Source organism: Gobius niger, assembly GCF_951799975.1.
Source record: "Gobius niger genome assembly, chromosome: 21".
NCBI classification, from domain to species: Eukaryota; Metazoa; Chordata; class Actinopteri; order Gobiiformes; family Gobiidae; genus Gobius; species Gobius niger.
Genome location: NC_136872.1, coordinates 17,098,205 through 17,114,342, shown reverse-complemented (window position 1 = coordinate 17,114,342; position 16,138 = coordinate 17,098,205). Strand labels below are relative to the sequence as shown.

Genomic DNA, 16,138 nt, shown 5'->3' with positions numbered 1-16,138 from the left:
GCGGCATGAAACCTACAAAAAAGCCAATAAAATACATTTTCTCTTGCGACAGCTTAATAAGAGTGTCCTCACATCATCAATAATAGTCTGGTCGGAAATTCAATGTATAATCAACAAAATCACTGTTCACATTTTGTATCAAAGACGAATCACATAGTGAGTGCTGAAAATCACCTCAGACCACTCACACCCTGCTCACCACATGTTCACACTCATGCCCTCTGGGAAGCGCTACAGGTCTTTGAAAGCCAACTCAGACAGATTTAAGAACAGTAACTGTACCTAAATCTGTCGTCTGTAATGTTGCTTTCACTGTCTGTATGTATGTGACTGACACAGGAGATCTGAGCATGATGTGCTGTACCGAAAACAAATTCCACCAACTCGGTTGTGTGGCCATTAATAAGAGATAGCTCTTTTTTCTACTATTTAACTGTTTGCACATTTCCTGTCTGTTTTTCACACCCTGAGTGATCTTATTGAATGCCGATTGTAACAAGTGAATTTTCCGCTGTGATATCAATAAAGGACTATCTTATCTTATCTCTTATCTTAAAGGATTATCTTATCTTATTTCAGAATTATGTCGCTACATCACAAGAGCAACTTAATAAATTGTAGTAAAGGTCAAAAGATAAGAAACAAGCATGTCAGAAGTGCTCCTAATGCTGCAGTGCTATTTTGTGTTATCAAAATAAAGCATTTACATTAATAATTCTAGTGTTCTGTGACTCATAGTCAAAGCAAAGCAGCAGCATCCCAACTCCCAGCAAAGTTATCAGTCAGGTTTGAGGAGAGCCCATGTTTTAGAGGTCCAGAATGAAATAAATTAGTGAAGCAAATAATTGCAAAACCATTTGCATATATCTTTAATTTATCATTTCAAGCAGGAACTGTCCCAGACCTTATGAAAATAGCTAAAGTAATACCCTTATTTAAATCTGGTGATAAGCATCATTTTACTAATTACAGGCCAGTGTCTCTATTATCACAGTTTTCGAAGATATTGGAAAAACTTTACAATACCAGACTGGAAAAATGTATTTAACAACATAATCTGCTTGATGAGAGTCAATATGGTTTTAGAGGGAATAGGTCCACTGCAATGGCTGTACTGGATTCAATAGAAGAAATAACTAAGGAATTGGATCAAAGCAACATAGTAGCTGAGCTATTCATAGATTTAAGAAAGGCATTTGATACAATCGATCACAATATTTTATTTAAAAGGATGGAGCTGTATGGGATTAGAGGGGTAGCTTTGAATTGGGTAAAAAGCTACCTAGAAAACCGAAAACAGTTTGTTAAACTAGGAGAACATTGCTCTACATATTTGGACACCGCTTGTGGAATCCCCCAGGGTTCAGTACTAGGACCAAAATTATTTATTTTGTATATTAATGATTTGTGCAAAATTTCTCATTTGTTTAAAGCTGTTTTATTTGCAGATGATACCAATTTATTTTGCTCAGGAGATAATTTGGAACAATTATTATCTGATGTAAATAGCTAAATTAATTATTAAGCTAAAACTTGGTTTGATATCAACAAATTATCACTAAATTTGACAAAAACAAAGATAATGCTATTTGGGAATTATAAAGATGATGTACAGGTACAGTTAAATATACAGGGGGTAAATATAGAACGTGTTAAAGAGGTAAAATTCTTAGGCGTCATTATAGACGAAAAAATAAACTGGAAAGCGCATATTCAATATATACATAAAACAGTAGCAAAAAGTATAGCTGTATAAGCAAGGCAAAGCATGTCTTAAATTCAAGGGCTTTACAAACACTTTATTTTTCTCTTCTCTCGCCTTACTTGAGATATTGTGTTGGAATTTGGGGTAATAATTATAAAACTACTTTACAACCAATATTCATCCTTCAAAAAAGAGCAATAAGAACAATTTATAATGCTGGTTACCGAGACCACACCAATCCACTGTTTATTAAAGCCAAGATTCTAAAACTTCAAGACATGATATTTTTTAAAACTGCTCAATTAATGTATAAAGCTAAAAATAAGCAACGACCTCTAAAAATTCAGCAGTTGATTTCTGAAAGAGAAGGAAAATTTAATTTAAGGGGCTTGGATCACTTTAAAATTGCCCTTGCCCGGACATCCAGAAAAGGTTTCTGTGTGTCCGTTTGTGGTCCTATAATATGGAATAAATTACACGTAGACCTCAAACGATGTCCAAATATCAGACAATTTAAATATCAATACAAAGAATGGATATTCTCTAAGTATGTATCGGAAGAAAATCTCTGACTTTTCATGTTCAGCTGTTGTGTTGTAAACCTGATGTTGATTGGTAGGTAGTATTCACACTGTATATGACAACTTGATTTAGATCACAGTGCTCAAATTATTGTTTTAAGGGAGCCTAAAAAGTAAATAGAACAAGAGACTGACACTACTTAAAAGGGGTGGGACTAAATAAGTGTTTACTTCCCCCCACTCCTTTTTGGACAGCCTAATTTAAAATGTGCAAAAGGTAAAACAAAATTGTTTGTACTAAGACGTAAATGTATTGAGTTGCACATCTGAAATTGAGCTCACAACTGCCACAACCATGGCAGGTTGTATTTTGAGTTCGTATGAGTTTGTGTTTTTATGTTTTGTTTCTGGTCCGCATAAAATCTTACAATACAATACAAAAATGCCTGTATATGATACGCTCTAATAATTCGTTCAACCGCCTCTAACTTTGATTACAGCACGAATTTGCCATGGCATCATTGCTTCAGTCAGCTTCTGCAATGTCAAAAGATCCAGTGTTGCATACATTTTACCCAAATCTTGTGAGGATGATCACTGCGCAAAGCCTTCTCGAGCACATCCCAGCAATTCTCAATGGGGTTAAGATCAGGACTCTGTGGCGGCCAATCCATGTGTGAATATAATGTCTTAGGCTCCTGAACCACTCTTTCACAATGTGAGCCCGATGAATCCTGGCACTGTCATCTTGGAATATGCCTGTGCCCAGAATAACCTGGTCATTCAGTTGAGGTCGTCGTCTGATCTCATTCCTTGAGCACAGAGTGTGGCTGAGCCTAGACCTGAACAACTGCAGGAACCCCAGATCACAGTTAACACAACTGTGCTCAAGGAACAACAGTTAACTACAATATCACAGTGTAGCCTGCATATTGTGTGCTGCCCCCTGCTGCTAACACTGATAAATACAAGTTTATAACAAAAACATCCATTTATTCCAACTGTTTTGACACAATACAAAAAATATTGACATTCTGATACATACAGTATATACAAACATTTACAAGAAAAGTCCACCATTGGAGTCCATAAACTACCAGCTTCAGAAACTGAATGACTGAAATGTCCAACCAAGTCTCTAGTTCAAGTTTTGATTATGTTACTTGTAACATTGTGTAGTCATAGAGTAGGCAGCATGTAAAGGCAGAGTGGTTAGCCCTCCCTCTGAGTTTCTCCTCTCAAAATCAAGAAATGTTATGTAGTTGGTGACTTGGGGAAAATATCTTGGCTGATGTCAATTTTTCATGCAGTTTGTAGATACTATCTCCTTACAAAACCTAAAAGTGCATTTGTTGTCCACCTATTTTCCATTCTTGACTGGTTTGACTTGATTTGAGCTGGAGTCTGTGGTTGAATCTGGCTCTTTTTCTCTGAGCATCACAGAGTTGGCCTCCTTGTCCTTGTCCCGGCTGTTTTGGCTGTGCTGTCGGCTCTTCCTCGTGGCTGAGTCCAGTCCGGTCCGTTCGAAAAGCCGGGCCATGAACTCCATCCCCTCCCTGCGGATGTACGACTTTCCAGCGAAGAAGTAGAGCACCGGGTTTGCGCAGCTGCTGATGAAGGCGAAGGCAGCAGCGACGGCTCGGCTTTTGTGCCAAATTGTGTCTAGCCTGGTGAAACAAAGAAATGGATTAGTAGCTATAGTTATTTTGTTAGATTGGCTGCATTTATGATTAGTATTTACCTGTCTTTTACTGGTCCGTCCGGATATAAAGCCCATGCAACCTGTTTTTGACAAAGACATAAGTTTAGTTCATTTTTCAACTATTGTTAAAATAGTTGTAACTTTCTGGTGTGTTTGTTTGTGTGCTTTTTCTTAAAGGGACTAGATGGCGTTTAAAAATGTAAAAAATAAGTATTTTCCTCCCTCCACATGTTCCAGCAATGTCCTAATGTGTAGAATGAGCCCAGACCTGTTCACCACAACTCCCGCTAAAAGTCTAAAAGTCAGTCACGCAATTGGTGTTAATTCAATCCGAAGTGGCGTCATGCATGAACTTAAAGTGATATTTCAGGATTTTTTTTTTTACATCAGGCCTCATTTCCTAGTTATCCAGAGTGTTGTTGATTTCTGGAGTCCTTCTATATGAAGAGTTTAGTGATGCTAGGCTAGTGCTAGGCTAGTGCATGTCTATGGTAACTAGTAGCCTGTATTAAAACAGTCTGACCCAAGCACAGTGCACCTGAGGCAAATCACTTATAACACCAGACTACAGATATAAATGCCTGTGTTGACTGAATAATTTCTGATATATAACCATTTTGCATTTAAAAGAACTTATATTTGAGCAGCATCAGCTTCCTGGTTGTAAACTACGCAGCGGCGGAGTGATCTGCTCGGTTACGGGATCTACAGTAGTTTGTTTACATGCGGCGGCATTACTACACATGGAATTCACAAAGGAGCTTTCTACAAATCAGATATGGCAACGTTTGGAGGACGACCCCATGATTTTGGTTTTTAATGCAGGCTACTAGTTACTATAGAAATGCGCTAGCCTATCCATGTGCTTGGGCTGTGCAGACACCAATGAATCAGGAAGGAAATGCAGTTGTTCATTGTTTCAGTAACCTTTTAGTTGCACATTCCTGCCATGGTTATGTTGCCATGTGGAATAGTTTAGATTTATTGTGACTGTGAGAGGCAAGTGTCCCATACCTGCACCATGTTGATGACGTGGTAGGGCAGCCAGAACACACAGAAAGTGACGACAATGGCCAAAATGAGCTTCTCGCTGCGGATCCTTCTGTGGAACTTGGTCTGTTGGATTCTTTTGAGGATGCCGATGTAACTGATCACAATGATGGAGTAAGGGATGCAAAAGCCAAGGACGAGCTCCAACATGTACTGAATCACTACCTGCAGAAGACACAGAAACAGAAAGTTACATGAGGTGTCGTGTTTTGTGGGGACAGCGGTCTGAGATACTCCCAGACACTTCCTTTAGTAATCTCCAAATATGTTTTAATTAGTTCAATTTGGAAAAAAATGGGAGTGATATTGACATGAGGCAGGTTTCTACCAATTGTACTTTTGTTATGTCAAATTTTCCAACTGATTTAATTTGAGAAATGCTAACATCACCCTGCCCAGAGACTTTAATAAAGACAACCCTCCCGTTTGAGGTTGATATAGTGCACTATTATCTTGTTTCAATAAAGCAAACTAGACTTAAAGCCATAATGTGGGATATTCTATGTTTACGCTACAGACAGCTGCGCATCGTACTGGGGGTGTGGCCAAGCAAGGGTGAGGAAAGTCTGTTTTGGAAATTATTACTTTGGGATTTTTTCTTGCTGGTGTACAATAAGCATATTTACACTGCGTTCCAAATTATTATGCAAATGACATTTTTCTAAGATTTTCTAAATTGTCAACTCAAATGAGAGTCAGCATAATGTTCAATTCTTTAACTGGTAGAGGATCATTTAAATGTGGTGGAAAAAATTTCCTAGTGATAACAGTATTTTTTTCAAAAATAAATATAGTAAAAACCTCAAAATCCACTGTTCCAAATTATTATGCAACTCTTCGTTTCAATACATTTTAAAGCTTGTAATTAACTGAAAATGGTCATTTGTTGAATTTGTAGCATTAGGAGGTCATATTTACTGAAATCAAAAGCTATTTCAATCAAAAAAATATTAACAGGTCAAGTTATATTGTACCATTGGAGCCCTTGTGTGATAGCAGCTTCAAAATTCTTAAATCCATTAAACTTGTGAGTTTTTGGACAGTTTCTGCTTGGATTTCTTTGCAGGATGTTAGAATAGCCTCCCAGAGCTGCCGTTTGGATGAAAACTGCCTCCCACCCTCATAGATGTTTTTTTTGTTGAGGCTCCAAAGGTTCTCTTTTTGTAGCATAGAAGACAGTGGTCAGAAACTCCACATATTTTTCAAAGGTCATTTTCACACCTTCAGGGAGCCTAAAAGGGCCTAATGGGGCCGACCAGCTCCTCTCACCATGATTCTGGCCCAAAACATGACTCCGCCACCTCCTTACTGACGTCACAGCCTTGTTGGGACATTGTGGCCATTCACCAACTATCCACTACTCCACTGATTTGACCATCCAGGGTTACACGGCGCTCATCAGTGAACAAGACTGTTTGGAAATTAGTCCTCATGTATTTCTGAGCCACTGCAGCCGTTTCTGTTCATCAGCATTCAATTAACAGTTTAGGGGAGGCCCGGATAGAAGGTTTATGCACAACTGCAGCCTCTGGAGGGTCCTACACTTTGATGTTCGGGAGACTCCAGAGATACCAGCAGCTTCAAATACCTGTATGCTGCTTTGTAGCATCTGTTCACTTAATCTGATGTGTTTGTCTGGCAGAAACCGTCCATATTGTATCTGCATAAACCGGAGTGTGATCTGAATCATCCACAAATCTCTTATCATTACGATGATTAAGCTTAATCTTCATTCAACCATTTCAAGCTTTTCATCAGCAGAAAGACCCTTTTTCTTTCCCATATTGCTTGAAAATGATGATCTGCATAATAAAGTGGAACACCCTTTTCAGCAGTTTTTCCCTTAACTGGGCTTAACCTGAAAACTAATCATCCCAGGTCTCTGAGATTAATGTCAGTGACTCATTGAGCCCCAAGACACGATGCCATCCATGAGTTTCATTAATAAAATCCAATTTGCATAATAATTTGGAACGCAGTGTAAAACTTAAATAATGTCAAGGTAAAAGGGGTCCTTATGAATGTCCTGCAATGCCCTTTAGAGGTGAAAAAAGGCACTTGAAGCCATTAGAATGTAGCATTTTCGCTATGTCTCTGTATCTTTATCTGGTATAAAATACATAAATAATTCAGCTTTTGTTTTCCTGCTCACTGCAGCTTTGAATCTGAGGCGTACCCGATAGTAAAACACCATGATTTCAAACATTTTGCTCATGATCAAACAAACAGTGGCATTGCTATTTTTGTGATATTTTGAGTGATATCAAAATAGAGCATTTGGGGGCGACAGTGGTAGAGTGGTCGGGAGTTCAAATCTCGCTTCCTGCACACTCGTTGTGTCCTTGGGAAAGACACTTCATCCTCTTTGCCTCCAGTGTCTGTGTGCATTGGTGTATGAATGAGTGTGAATGGGTGACTGCTTCCTTGCTGTAAAGCGTTTTGAGTGCCTAATGAAGGTAGAAAAGCGCTACATAAGTTGAGACCATTTACCATTTGGAAGAGGAAATAATGTATTCAAACCTTGTGTTTGGTGGTTGGTGATTAGTTTGAAACCACATTGCTTATTGTGCATGTTTTATGTCATTCTCATTTACACTCACATCTTTTGGTTTATCGTGGTAGGAATCACACGCCGATCGGGGATCACCCTTCGTTTGTCTGTAGATCATGGCAGGGATCGACGCCACCATCACCAAAACCCACATGACGGCCAAAGCCCGCATCACCGTCTTCTGTCCCGTCACGATTTTGACCTTATGGGGCCACCGTATCGCCAGCACCCGATACAAGCTCATTATAGTGATCAGGTATATGGATGCGTACATGTTCAATAGACACAGGTAGAAGAGCACTTTGCACATAACGTTCCCAAATATCCAGTTCTTTAAGACGAGGTAGATGATGAAAAAGGGCGTCAGGGCCATGAGGGATCCGTCGGCGATGGCTAGGTTTAAAATGAGCAGCGTTGTGATGTTCTGTTTGCGCGCGCGGGCCAAGATGCTCCACATGATGAAGATGTTTCCAGGTAAACCCAAAAGGAAGGTCAAACCCAGGATGAGGGCGCCCATAGTGGTGGAGGCAGTGCTGTCCACAATGGTCTCCGGAGGCGCGGTCGCTGATGTGGTGTTGTTTAGCATCATTTTGGCGCCTGGAAATGAAATAGAGAAGATTAATCCATCTCACAGCTAAAAATGTTAGTGGCTTTCCAAGGTATCCCAAGGGGTAGACGAGTGTTCAGTAGATGGTACTATTCATTAGAAGGTACTATAGATGGTTCAATACCATGAAACCTGTGAGAGGTAGATAAGCAAGAGGTCCGGGGCACATTGCATGTACAGAAGGAGATTAATAGTAATGCTCACAAAGGACTTTTACTCTGCTTTTGTAAATACTTTGTGCCTTTGACCTCTTTCTTACCGTCCTCTCACAAGTTCCATGGTATGTCTTCAGCAAGCCCAGGGGGGGAACAAGACTGAAAAATGGCCCTGGACTCTGACCACCAGCCTAGCCCAAATTAGCGTAAATGCGCACTTCCACTAAGACATATTTTAACCTGAACCCCCCCGCTTTAACCCAGTGCGTTTTCTCCAGTTCGGCTTTACCCATATCTAAAGCTTCTCGACTGGAGAGCAACAGGGTAATAATAATAATTGGCCCCTCCGACCACTCACTCTTTTTCATGACTTTTTTCTTTGCTTTGTTGTCCTGTTTTCGTGATGTCACTTTTTTGTCACGTTTGTGTTTGCGCTGTTTTGATGCTTTTCTTTAAAGCTTTTAAATTTGGGTAAAGCTCGGTTAAGGCGGTAAGAGGTTAAGGAGAAAATTGAGGGGCCAGACCAGCGGCCCTAAAGCTAGTGGCCCTTCTTTGCTTTCAATAAAATCTTGAGGTACACTAGTCAAAGAAGGTAAGAAAAAACTGTCCTACCATATGCAACTGATATACACAAAGCGTAAAAGAGAGCCGCTACCAGTTCTAGGGTAAATGCTTATAGCAAGACCATCCTAAGTTTGATTCCTTGGCTGCTTTGAGTGTTAGCACTATTTGTGTGGCTTTCCTTTGTGTTTAACTGTTTCTTCCAAAAACGTAGCTTATCCTTTCGCTGGCTCTTCCTGAGCTCTGACCTTGAGTCTGGCAAAAGCATTTGGAGGACGGTCCCCCAAGCGTTGCACTGTGCTTGTCTTCAGTGCCAATATACATCAACACTGCCTCATTTCCCAATTCAATCTTACTCCACCGCGTGAATTAGTGGTCACTTGCTACTGATACCTCCTCCTTCATTACTAAATAGTTTCCTGATGTCTTGAGTGATGGTTCATATTTTAGTGCTTGGCACATGATTTGTCTGAAGAGCGGTGAGGGAGTGTGTAACAAGTTATAACCTGGGTCCGTGAGCAGGACCAGACACGAGGCGCAAACAGACGAACAAGAAAGTTTCGATAACAGACAATTAGGCTTTCCAATGTAGCACTTGTTATCTAATAGACTGTTTCGACTTAAACAATCATGATGTGAAAGGTGCTTTATGTCATTTTTTATGCAGGAAGGAAAGTGTGTGAGTGCTTGACCTTTTTAGTGACCCAGCAGCTGTGACCCTGGAATTGATCCAGTCCGGTTTTACCCAAATCTAAAAGCTTCTCGACTGGAGTTTACAGCCTATAGGCCAGTAGGGTTGGGACGATCCACTTTTGTCATGATCCGATACGTATCACGATACTCGGGGGCCGATCCGATGCGTATTGCGATATAGTAATCATAATAAGTATTATGTTTACCTTAAAATGTTTAAAAAGTCATGTGTCTAAAGTTATAAACCAAAGACCATTTGACATTTTAAAAAGCAACAAAGTGCTGTGTAACTGTTAATGGAAAACAAAGGAGTGTGTGATAAAAATGCCTCCAAACACAAGTATTGAAAGTATTGCGATACTTGATAAAGTATCGATACTTGGTATTGCAGCACAAAGTATTGCGATCCAAGTCCGATCTGATAGGCCAGAGTAACGCCTCATTTGAAAGCTAAGACCTACAAAAGTGATCTAAATGGATCATTTGCCTCGCTTTGTTGCCTTGTCTTTTTCTATCTCATTTTTGCCAGTTTTGTTGCACTTTCATCGCTTTTGTTGTCACTTTTTTGCAGCTTTTTCATTAAGTTTCTGTCACATTTTTTGCAACTTTTTCGACGAGTTGATGACTTTTTTGTTGCTCTTTTGTGGCTTTTTCGTCACTTTTTTCATTGCACTGCCATTGCTTCATATTGATGCTTTTTTGTTGCTTTTTTTCTAATTTTTGTTGCTTTTTTTCAAGAAGCTTTTCGATTTCAATAATGCCAAACTGGAGAAAATGTGCTCGGTTCAGGTGGGGGTTAAGAGGTTAAATGGGCGTGAAAAGTGGGGCAACATCATCCTTTCTACATTTCTACACGCCGTTGAAAAGTTCTGAGCATTTTGAACAAAATCCACAAACCAATTTGGCAAATGAAGTAAAGTATAAGGACAAACTTCAAGTCAATGTCTTTCATTCTGTTAGGCAGCTCTCTGATGGTTTTGTTATAAGTAGCTGGATATCAGAGTTCTTTGAAACTCTCCCTTTCCCTACCATTATGCTATAGCTTTTCCTGTTAGAATTATGACTTCACTGGTGTACAAACAAATGAATCACGTATATCAATTTTGCTTCGATCTGTGTAGACTTGACACTGGTGCAGGTGGTCTTTCGCCATGTGATCAGAAAGTTGCCAAATATGATCTCACATACTGTCACACTTTGCCCACGCCAGACATACGTATGTAACCAGTTGCAACAGGAAGAACACCTGGCGTAAAAGTCTGACAAGTGAAATCACCGGCAGTTTAACGGAATGAAAGCTCATGTTCATTTTACATACAATACAGCTTTTTCCAGAACGTCACTGTTTTCCTCAGTGTGTTATTACGGCTTTCTATGCATCTGAATTAAAATCATCATGCTTAATCACATATCCCCGTTTCTTCCAGGCACATACTGTACATGAGATCATTATAATAATCAGATTTCCGTAATGTATGTAGTTATTACGGCCTTTGAAAACTCCTCAGCTCCTGACATGCCGCCGCACGCTGGTCAGCATTCTGAAAAAGATCACGCCCTGTGGACTTGTGCCAGGGAAACTATGCGGCTCTTGTGTGTTTTCAATCATGCACTCACACCCAGAGCGCTGTCGACCGACCTGTTTGAGATTTCACAACACGCTCGGTCCAATTAGCGAATAAGAAACCGCAAGTCTTCATGACACGCTTTGAAAACATGTAAGCAAAAACATATTACAGCATGAAATGTCAATCAGTTATTTTTCAAATGCTGTTGACATGTTGTACCTGTCTCCTTCCTTGTAATTTGTTTATTTAATCTGATGAGCATTTTTATTTTGTTTTTCAGACTTTAAAAACACAAAATTGAGCAAAAAAATAATAATATAACACAGAAATTATATTTAAATTAAAAAAAATGAAAAAAAATAAAATCAACGCAACTTTGACATCTAATCTAACATAATCTTTCAGAATTTTCAGAATGTCATAGTGCTCAAGTGGTTGTTTAACCTCTTAACCCCCGGCTTAACCAAGTGCATTGTCTCCAGCTCAACCGGCCTTACCCAAATCTAAAAGTATCTTGACTGGAGAGCTATAGGCCAGTGTAACGTCTCATTTGAAAGCTACGACCAACAAAACTACAATCTGAACAAATCCTTTTCCTCGCGTTGTTGCCGTGGTGTCGTCACTGTTTTGACATTATTTTTTTTGTCTTTTTCGATTGCTTTTATGTGGCTCTTTTGTTGGTCTTTTGTGGCTTTTTTGTTGCATTTTTGTCACATTCTTGCCCTGTTTTTGTTGCTCTTTTGTGCCTTTTTTGTTGCCTCTTTGCCATTTTTCCATTGCTTTTATGTGGCTCTTTTATTGCATTTTTGTCACATTTTTGCTTATTTTTTGTTGCACTTTTTTCACTTTTTCCATCACCTTTTTGTCACTTTTATGTCGCTATTTTGACGCTTTTTCCAAGAAGCTTTCGTGTAATGACAAACTGGAGAAAAATGTGCTCAGTTCAGGCGAGGGTTAAGAGGTTGATGATGGTGGTAAGAATCTTTCCTCTCTTCTCTTTCTATCCTCGACTAAGCGATACCTAAATTTGATCAAACTGCACATAAAGAGGTCACAACTGACTTACTACGTACCTCTGTGGCTTTGTTGGGCAAGAAAGTCTGTCTCTCTGTGCCACAGTTAAAGCAGAAGTTGTGACCACATGGCAAGTGTTTACAAAAAGCACCTCACCCACTGGCATCAAAGCAGCCACGCAAACATATTGTGCAATAATGTACGGCTAACTAGTGTCCCACATACAGATTGTTTGAAGGGGGGGGTTTTACAACTTTTTTTTAGTCTTTGTAAAATATGCGGTTACATCATAAGCCCCAGAAGGCGTGTGTGTGTACAGTGACTCAGTGCTCGCTTAAAGAAAGTTGCAACACTTAACATGCAAACGTTAAAGCCTCAGCATGTAGTAGTAGTGGTAAATATTGTGGACATATAAAGTTGACCAACAAAAATGTATTTCAAGTCTGTGTGATTTAGAGTTTTGTTAACTGACTTTTTGTAAACTGACTTTTCTTGTGTCTTTAGTATTAGCAGTAATAGTAGAAGGCTTTTATCATAATGAGTAATTATACAGGGTTTCCGCAGGGCATTAAAAGTCATTAGATGAATTGGGACAAGGTCTTAAATATCATTAAAAGCATTACATTGGATTAAAACTGGTACTAAATCTGAATCTGAACATTTTTTACTGAATAAGTTCATTAAAAATATCAAAATGATGGTCTAAAACAGTGTTTCCCAACCAGGGGTACGGGGACCCCTGAGGGTACTCGAGGACCTAGCAGGGGGTATTTGGAACTATTTCAGATTGAAAAAAGGGGAAAATGTAACATCATCGTCATTTTTATAGGAAAAGCTATATTTTTCAGTAAAATGTGTAGTTTTGGGAGAATTTTAGGTTCATTTTGACTGCAACATTGTCCTTATTCTTACAAATACCACTTTTAAGTAATTACTTTCTAAATAAACTGTAACACCCTTGAGGCAGGGGGTATATGGTTGACCACTGAAAGGTCAAAGGGGTGCGAAAGACAAATAACGTTGGTCTAAAACATTATCACCTGCAGTTTGGCTGAAATTGACCACATTGTTTCAATTAAAAGTTGTCTGTTTTGTCCAACTCTCTTTCTTTTCTGTCTTTCAGTTTAAAGTATGGTTTGCAAATCCTAATATATTAAATATGGGCCGATTTTTGTCTGTCATTAAAAATAGCATTAAAAAGTATTTGACTTGCTTCTGCCTGTAGAAACCCTGTTATAGTCGTAATTAGAAGTAAGTGAAGAAGAAATAGTTGCAAATAGAACTCTGAGGTATTGGAATAAAAGGCAGTGTTCAAAAAGGTTATCAATAATGTATGCAATAGATAGATTATGTAGAAATAGTTTTGAGTAAGTTTTGCCTTTGTAGATTGTAATGGCAACAGATATTATGAACTACTGCGTACTGTTTTAAATACAAATAGTATATACAATGTTGTTTCTTTGCCTAAAACATGCCTTAAAAGTGCTATAAGCAGTGATTTATCCACTTACCAGGCGGAGAAACCTCAGTCCATGGAGAGAGACAGAGTGAGTTTGAACAGTGGAGGTGTGCCGTTTGTTGGTTTACTCTTCTTTTCAGCGCGTTTCCCCTCCCAACGCAGCCACTGAACTGTCATACCTGCCTTAACATGCTCTGAGAGAGACAGAGAGAGAGACAGGGGAGGCAGAGGTGTGTCCCCATTGCCGGACTGACTTTACGCCATGTGACTCTCTTGCATTTTATGGTCTATTAGTTGTGTGTTTTATTGGTCTGAGGTCATTCACAGTGCCAGCTGAAAGTCTGAAAGGAGTCATACTAACCTCTTGTGGGCCTTTAGGCACAAACGTAGGCATTTCCTTTGTTAGATCACATTTTGTATGTGTATAGTAGATGGTCAAAAGGCTCAGAGGCTTGTGAAGATGTATGAACACAAGAGCACACAAAAAGGAAGGGGGCAGGTGGGACAGTGTTTTTGACTAAAAAGTGTCAGTAAATGTGAAATGCTTGAAATCTCCCCCTTAACATCATCTTTTCAAATTCACTGTAGGGCAGTGTTTCCCAATGAGGGGTACAAGGTGAAACTGAGTACAATTTAAAATTACTTTCAAATAAAAGTTAGGTTTAATTATGTTTTTAGTAGGGCTGGGCGATATGGCAAAATTTGCTTCGTCTTGACCGATCTCAATTTTCAATTCATTTTTTCGTTGTAAAAACAAATCCATTTTAGCTGATTCAAGAACATGAGACAAGACGAAACCTTTTATATAAACCTCTGATCAAGCACAATTTTTTTTTTCCCCCAGTGTCATTTACGATACAAAAATCTTCCATTGTTCTCATTCAAACTCCAAAAACATGACAATTATTAAGACCCCAGACAGTTATTGAAATTTCTATTAATTGCCCAGCCTTAGTTTTTAGTCATAGGTTTGATTTTGAGAGTATTTTAGCTATATTTTGAACGTAACACTCGACTAAATACTGAATAATCTATGTGAAGCTGCTCACCTTTGTTAAGAGGTTAGCAGGATCCTCAAGTTTAAGGAACAAGCCACTGTTTTGTTCTTGCCTGAGCAAGCAGTTGATGCGTACCTGTCTGGTCTTTGTGCCCGTGAAAGAGTGTGGTAGCTTCCAGCTTCACCCCCGTTTGGAGCAGGCAAGTACAGGTACGCATCTTGTCTAAGCTCAGGTAAGAACATATTTCAGTCTGTAAAAACAGTGGCCTGTTCCTTTAAGATGTTGGCAGGATCCTCAAGTTAAGGGGTTGTGGGACACTGTAGTAGTGGGCCTTCTAGCATAGCCCCCTCTGGCCCTTTCAAGATTTTGAGAAATACTATTAGACACATGAGTGATCAGGTACCCTGTTAAAATACCCCTAAAATGCTGAAAATGATTCAAATACCTTTGATATTCCTAGGGGATGCCTTCCAAACCACCTCCATTAGGTCATGTTAAAAGAATGGGATTTGAAGAACGTGGTGCTTTACTGTAGGCCATGATTAAGAAGCCTCTGATCTTTTGAGAAGGAAGAAAAAAAGGCCCAAAACAAGTAATCATAGGAAATGGTCTGCACTGGATTTTTTTTTTAGTAGGGAGGGAGTTTTTTAACTGCGTAAATCTCCAACTGAGAGCTTACACATACAGTAGATGCTGTCTGATGATGCCAGGTATGCCTCTTCTTGGAACAGAATGCCCCCTTTTGGTACAAACAAGGTACAACATCACAGACATCAAATATTACCCAATACTATAACCTTTATTCCAAAATATAAATCTTTACAATTGAGAACATTTCAAACACATCAGACATAACATTGGATCATGCTTATTCAGCTGTGCTTTCATAACAAGAGCTATTTTCCTTTCCATGTTAATTGTCAAAATGATCATATGTAACTGCAGCATGGAGACAAACATGTTTCATGGCACTTAAAATCACATCAAACCACTGTCGTATTGGCATTTTGGTGATTATCTTTGTCAGTTTAGTGTGTGAGGTAGAGCTCAAGGATGAATTATGTTTAGAACTTAAAATATGAGGCTCTCTTGAGAAGGGTTACATTTATTTGCATAGATAAAACAATGCATTTTTAGTTTTCACAATACTGTAGCATGACTTCATTTGGGGCATGACAAAGATGATCTTGTGTAAAAGTAACAGAAGTTGAATTTTCTGATTTAGCTCAGTACTTGCCAAAAATGTTACTGCATGTTTTTTGTTTTGTTTCCTACTGTTATCAAAGTTTCAAAGTGCATGAGTAATACTTAGTGAAAGTAAAAATAAACAAACCCACTCCCTTTTCCTGTAGATAATTTCAACAGGATGGTGCAAAAAATTAAAGCGCAAGATTAACCGCCCAGGGGCTAAGGTATTGATGTGGAGAAGCTGAAGGTTTATCTTGTTATGTTTGTTTAAGACCGTCATTTATTTTGCTTCCAAACAGTAGGTTCAAATCTACTGTCTTAAATTAAGTCCTATTTTGTGCTAGTATGTTATAACACTAGACTACC

The 16,138-nt window shown here is 38.9% G+C and overlaps 1 protein-coding gene across 1 annotated transcript; it reads right to left on the bottom strand.

The window, feature by feature from the left end:
- Positions 1 to 3,557: 3,557 nt before the first annotated feature.
- LOC306980947 (leukotriene B4 receptor 1-like) lies at positions 3,558 to 13,661 on the bottom strand. Its single transcript, XM_079580495.1, has 5 exons — positions 13,639 to 13,661; positions 7,579 to 8,126; positions 4,943 to 5,143; positions 3,968 to 4,008; positions 3,558 to 3,893 (listed from the first exon to the last, which is right to left on the bottom strand). Exons 2-5 carry the CDS (start codon positions 8,116 to 8,118, stop codon positions 3,587 to 3,589), a joined length of 1,089 nt encoding a protein of 362 aa, XP_079436621.1. The 5' UTR covers positions 8,119 to 8,126; positions 13,639 to 13,661; the 3' UTR covers positions 3,558 to 3,586.
- Positions 13,662 to 16,138: the final 2,477 nt, after the last annotated feature.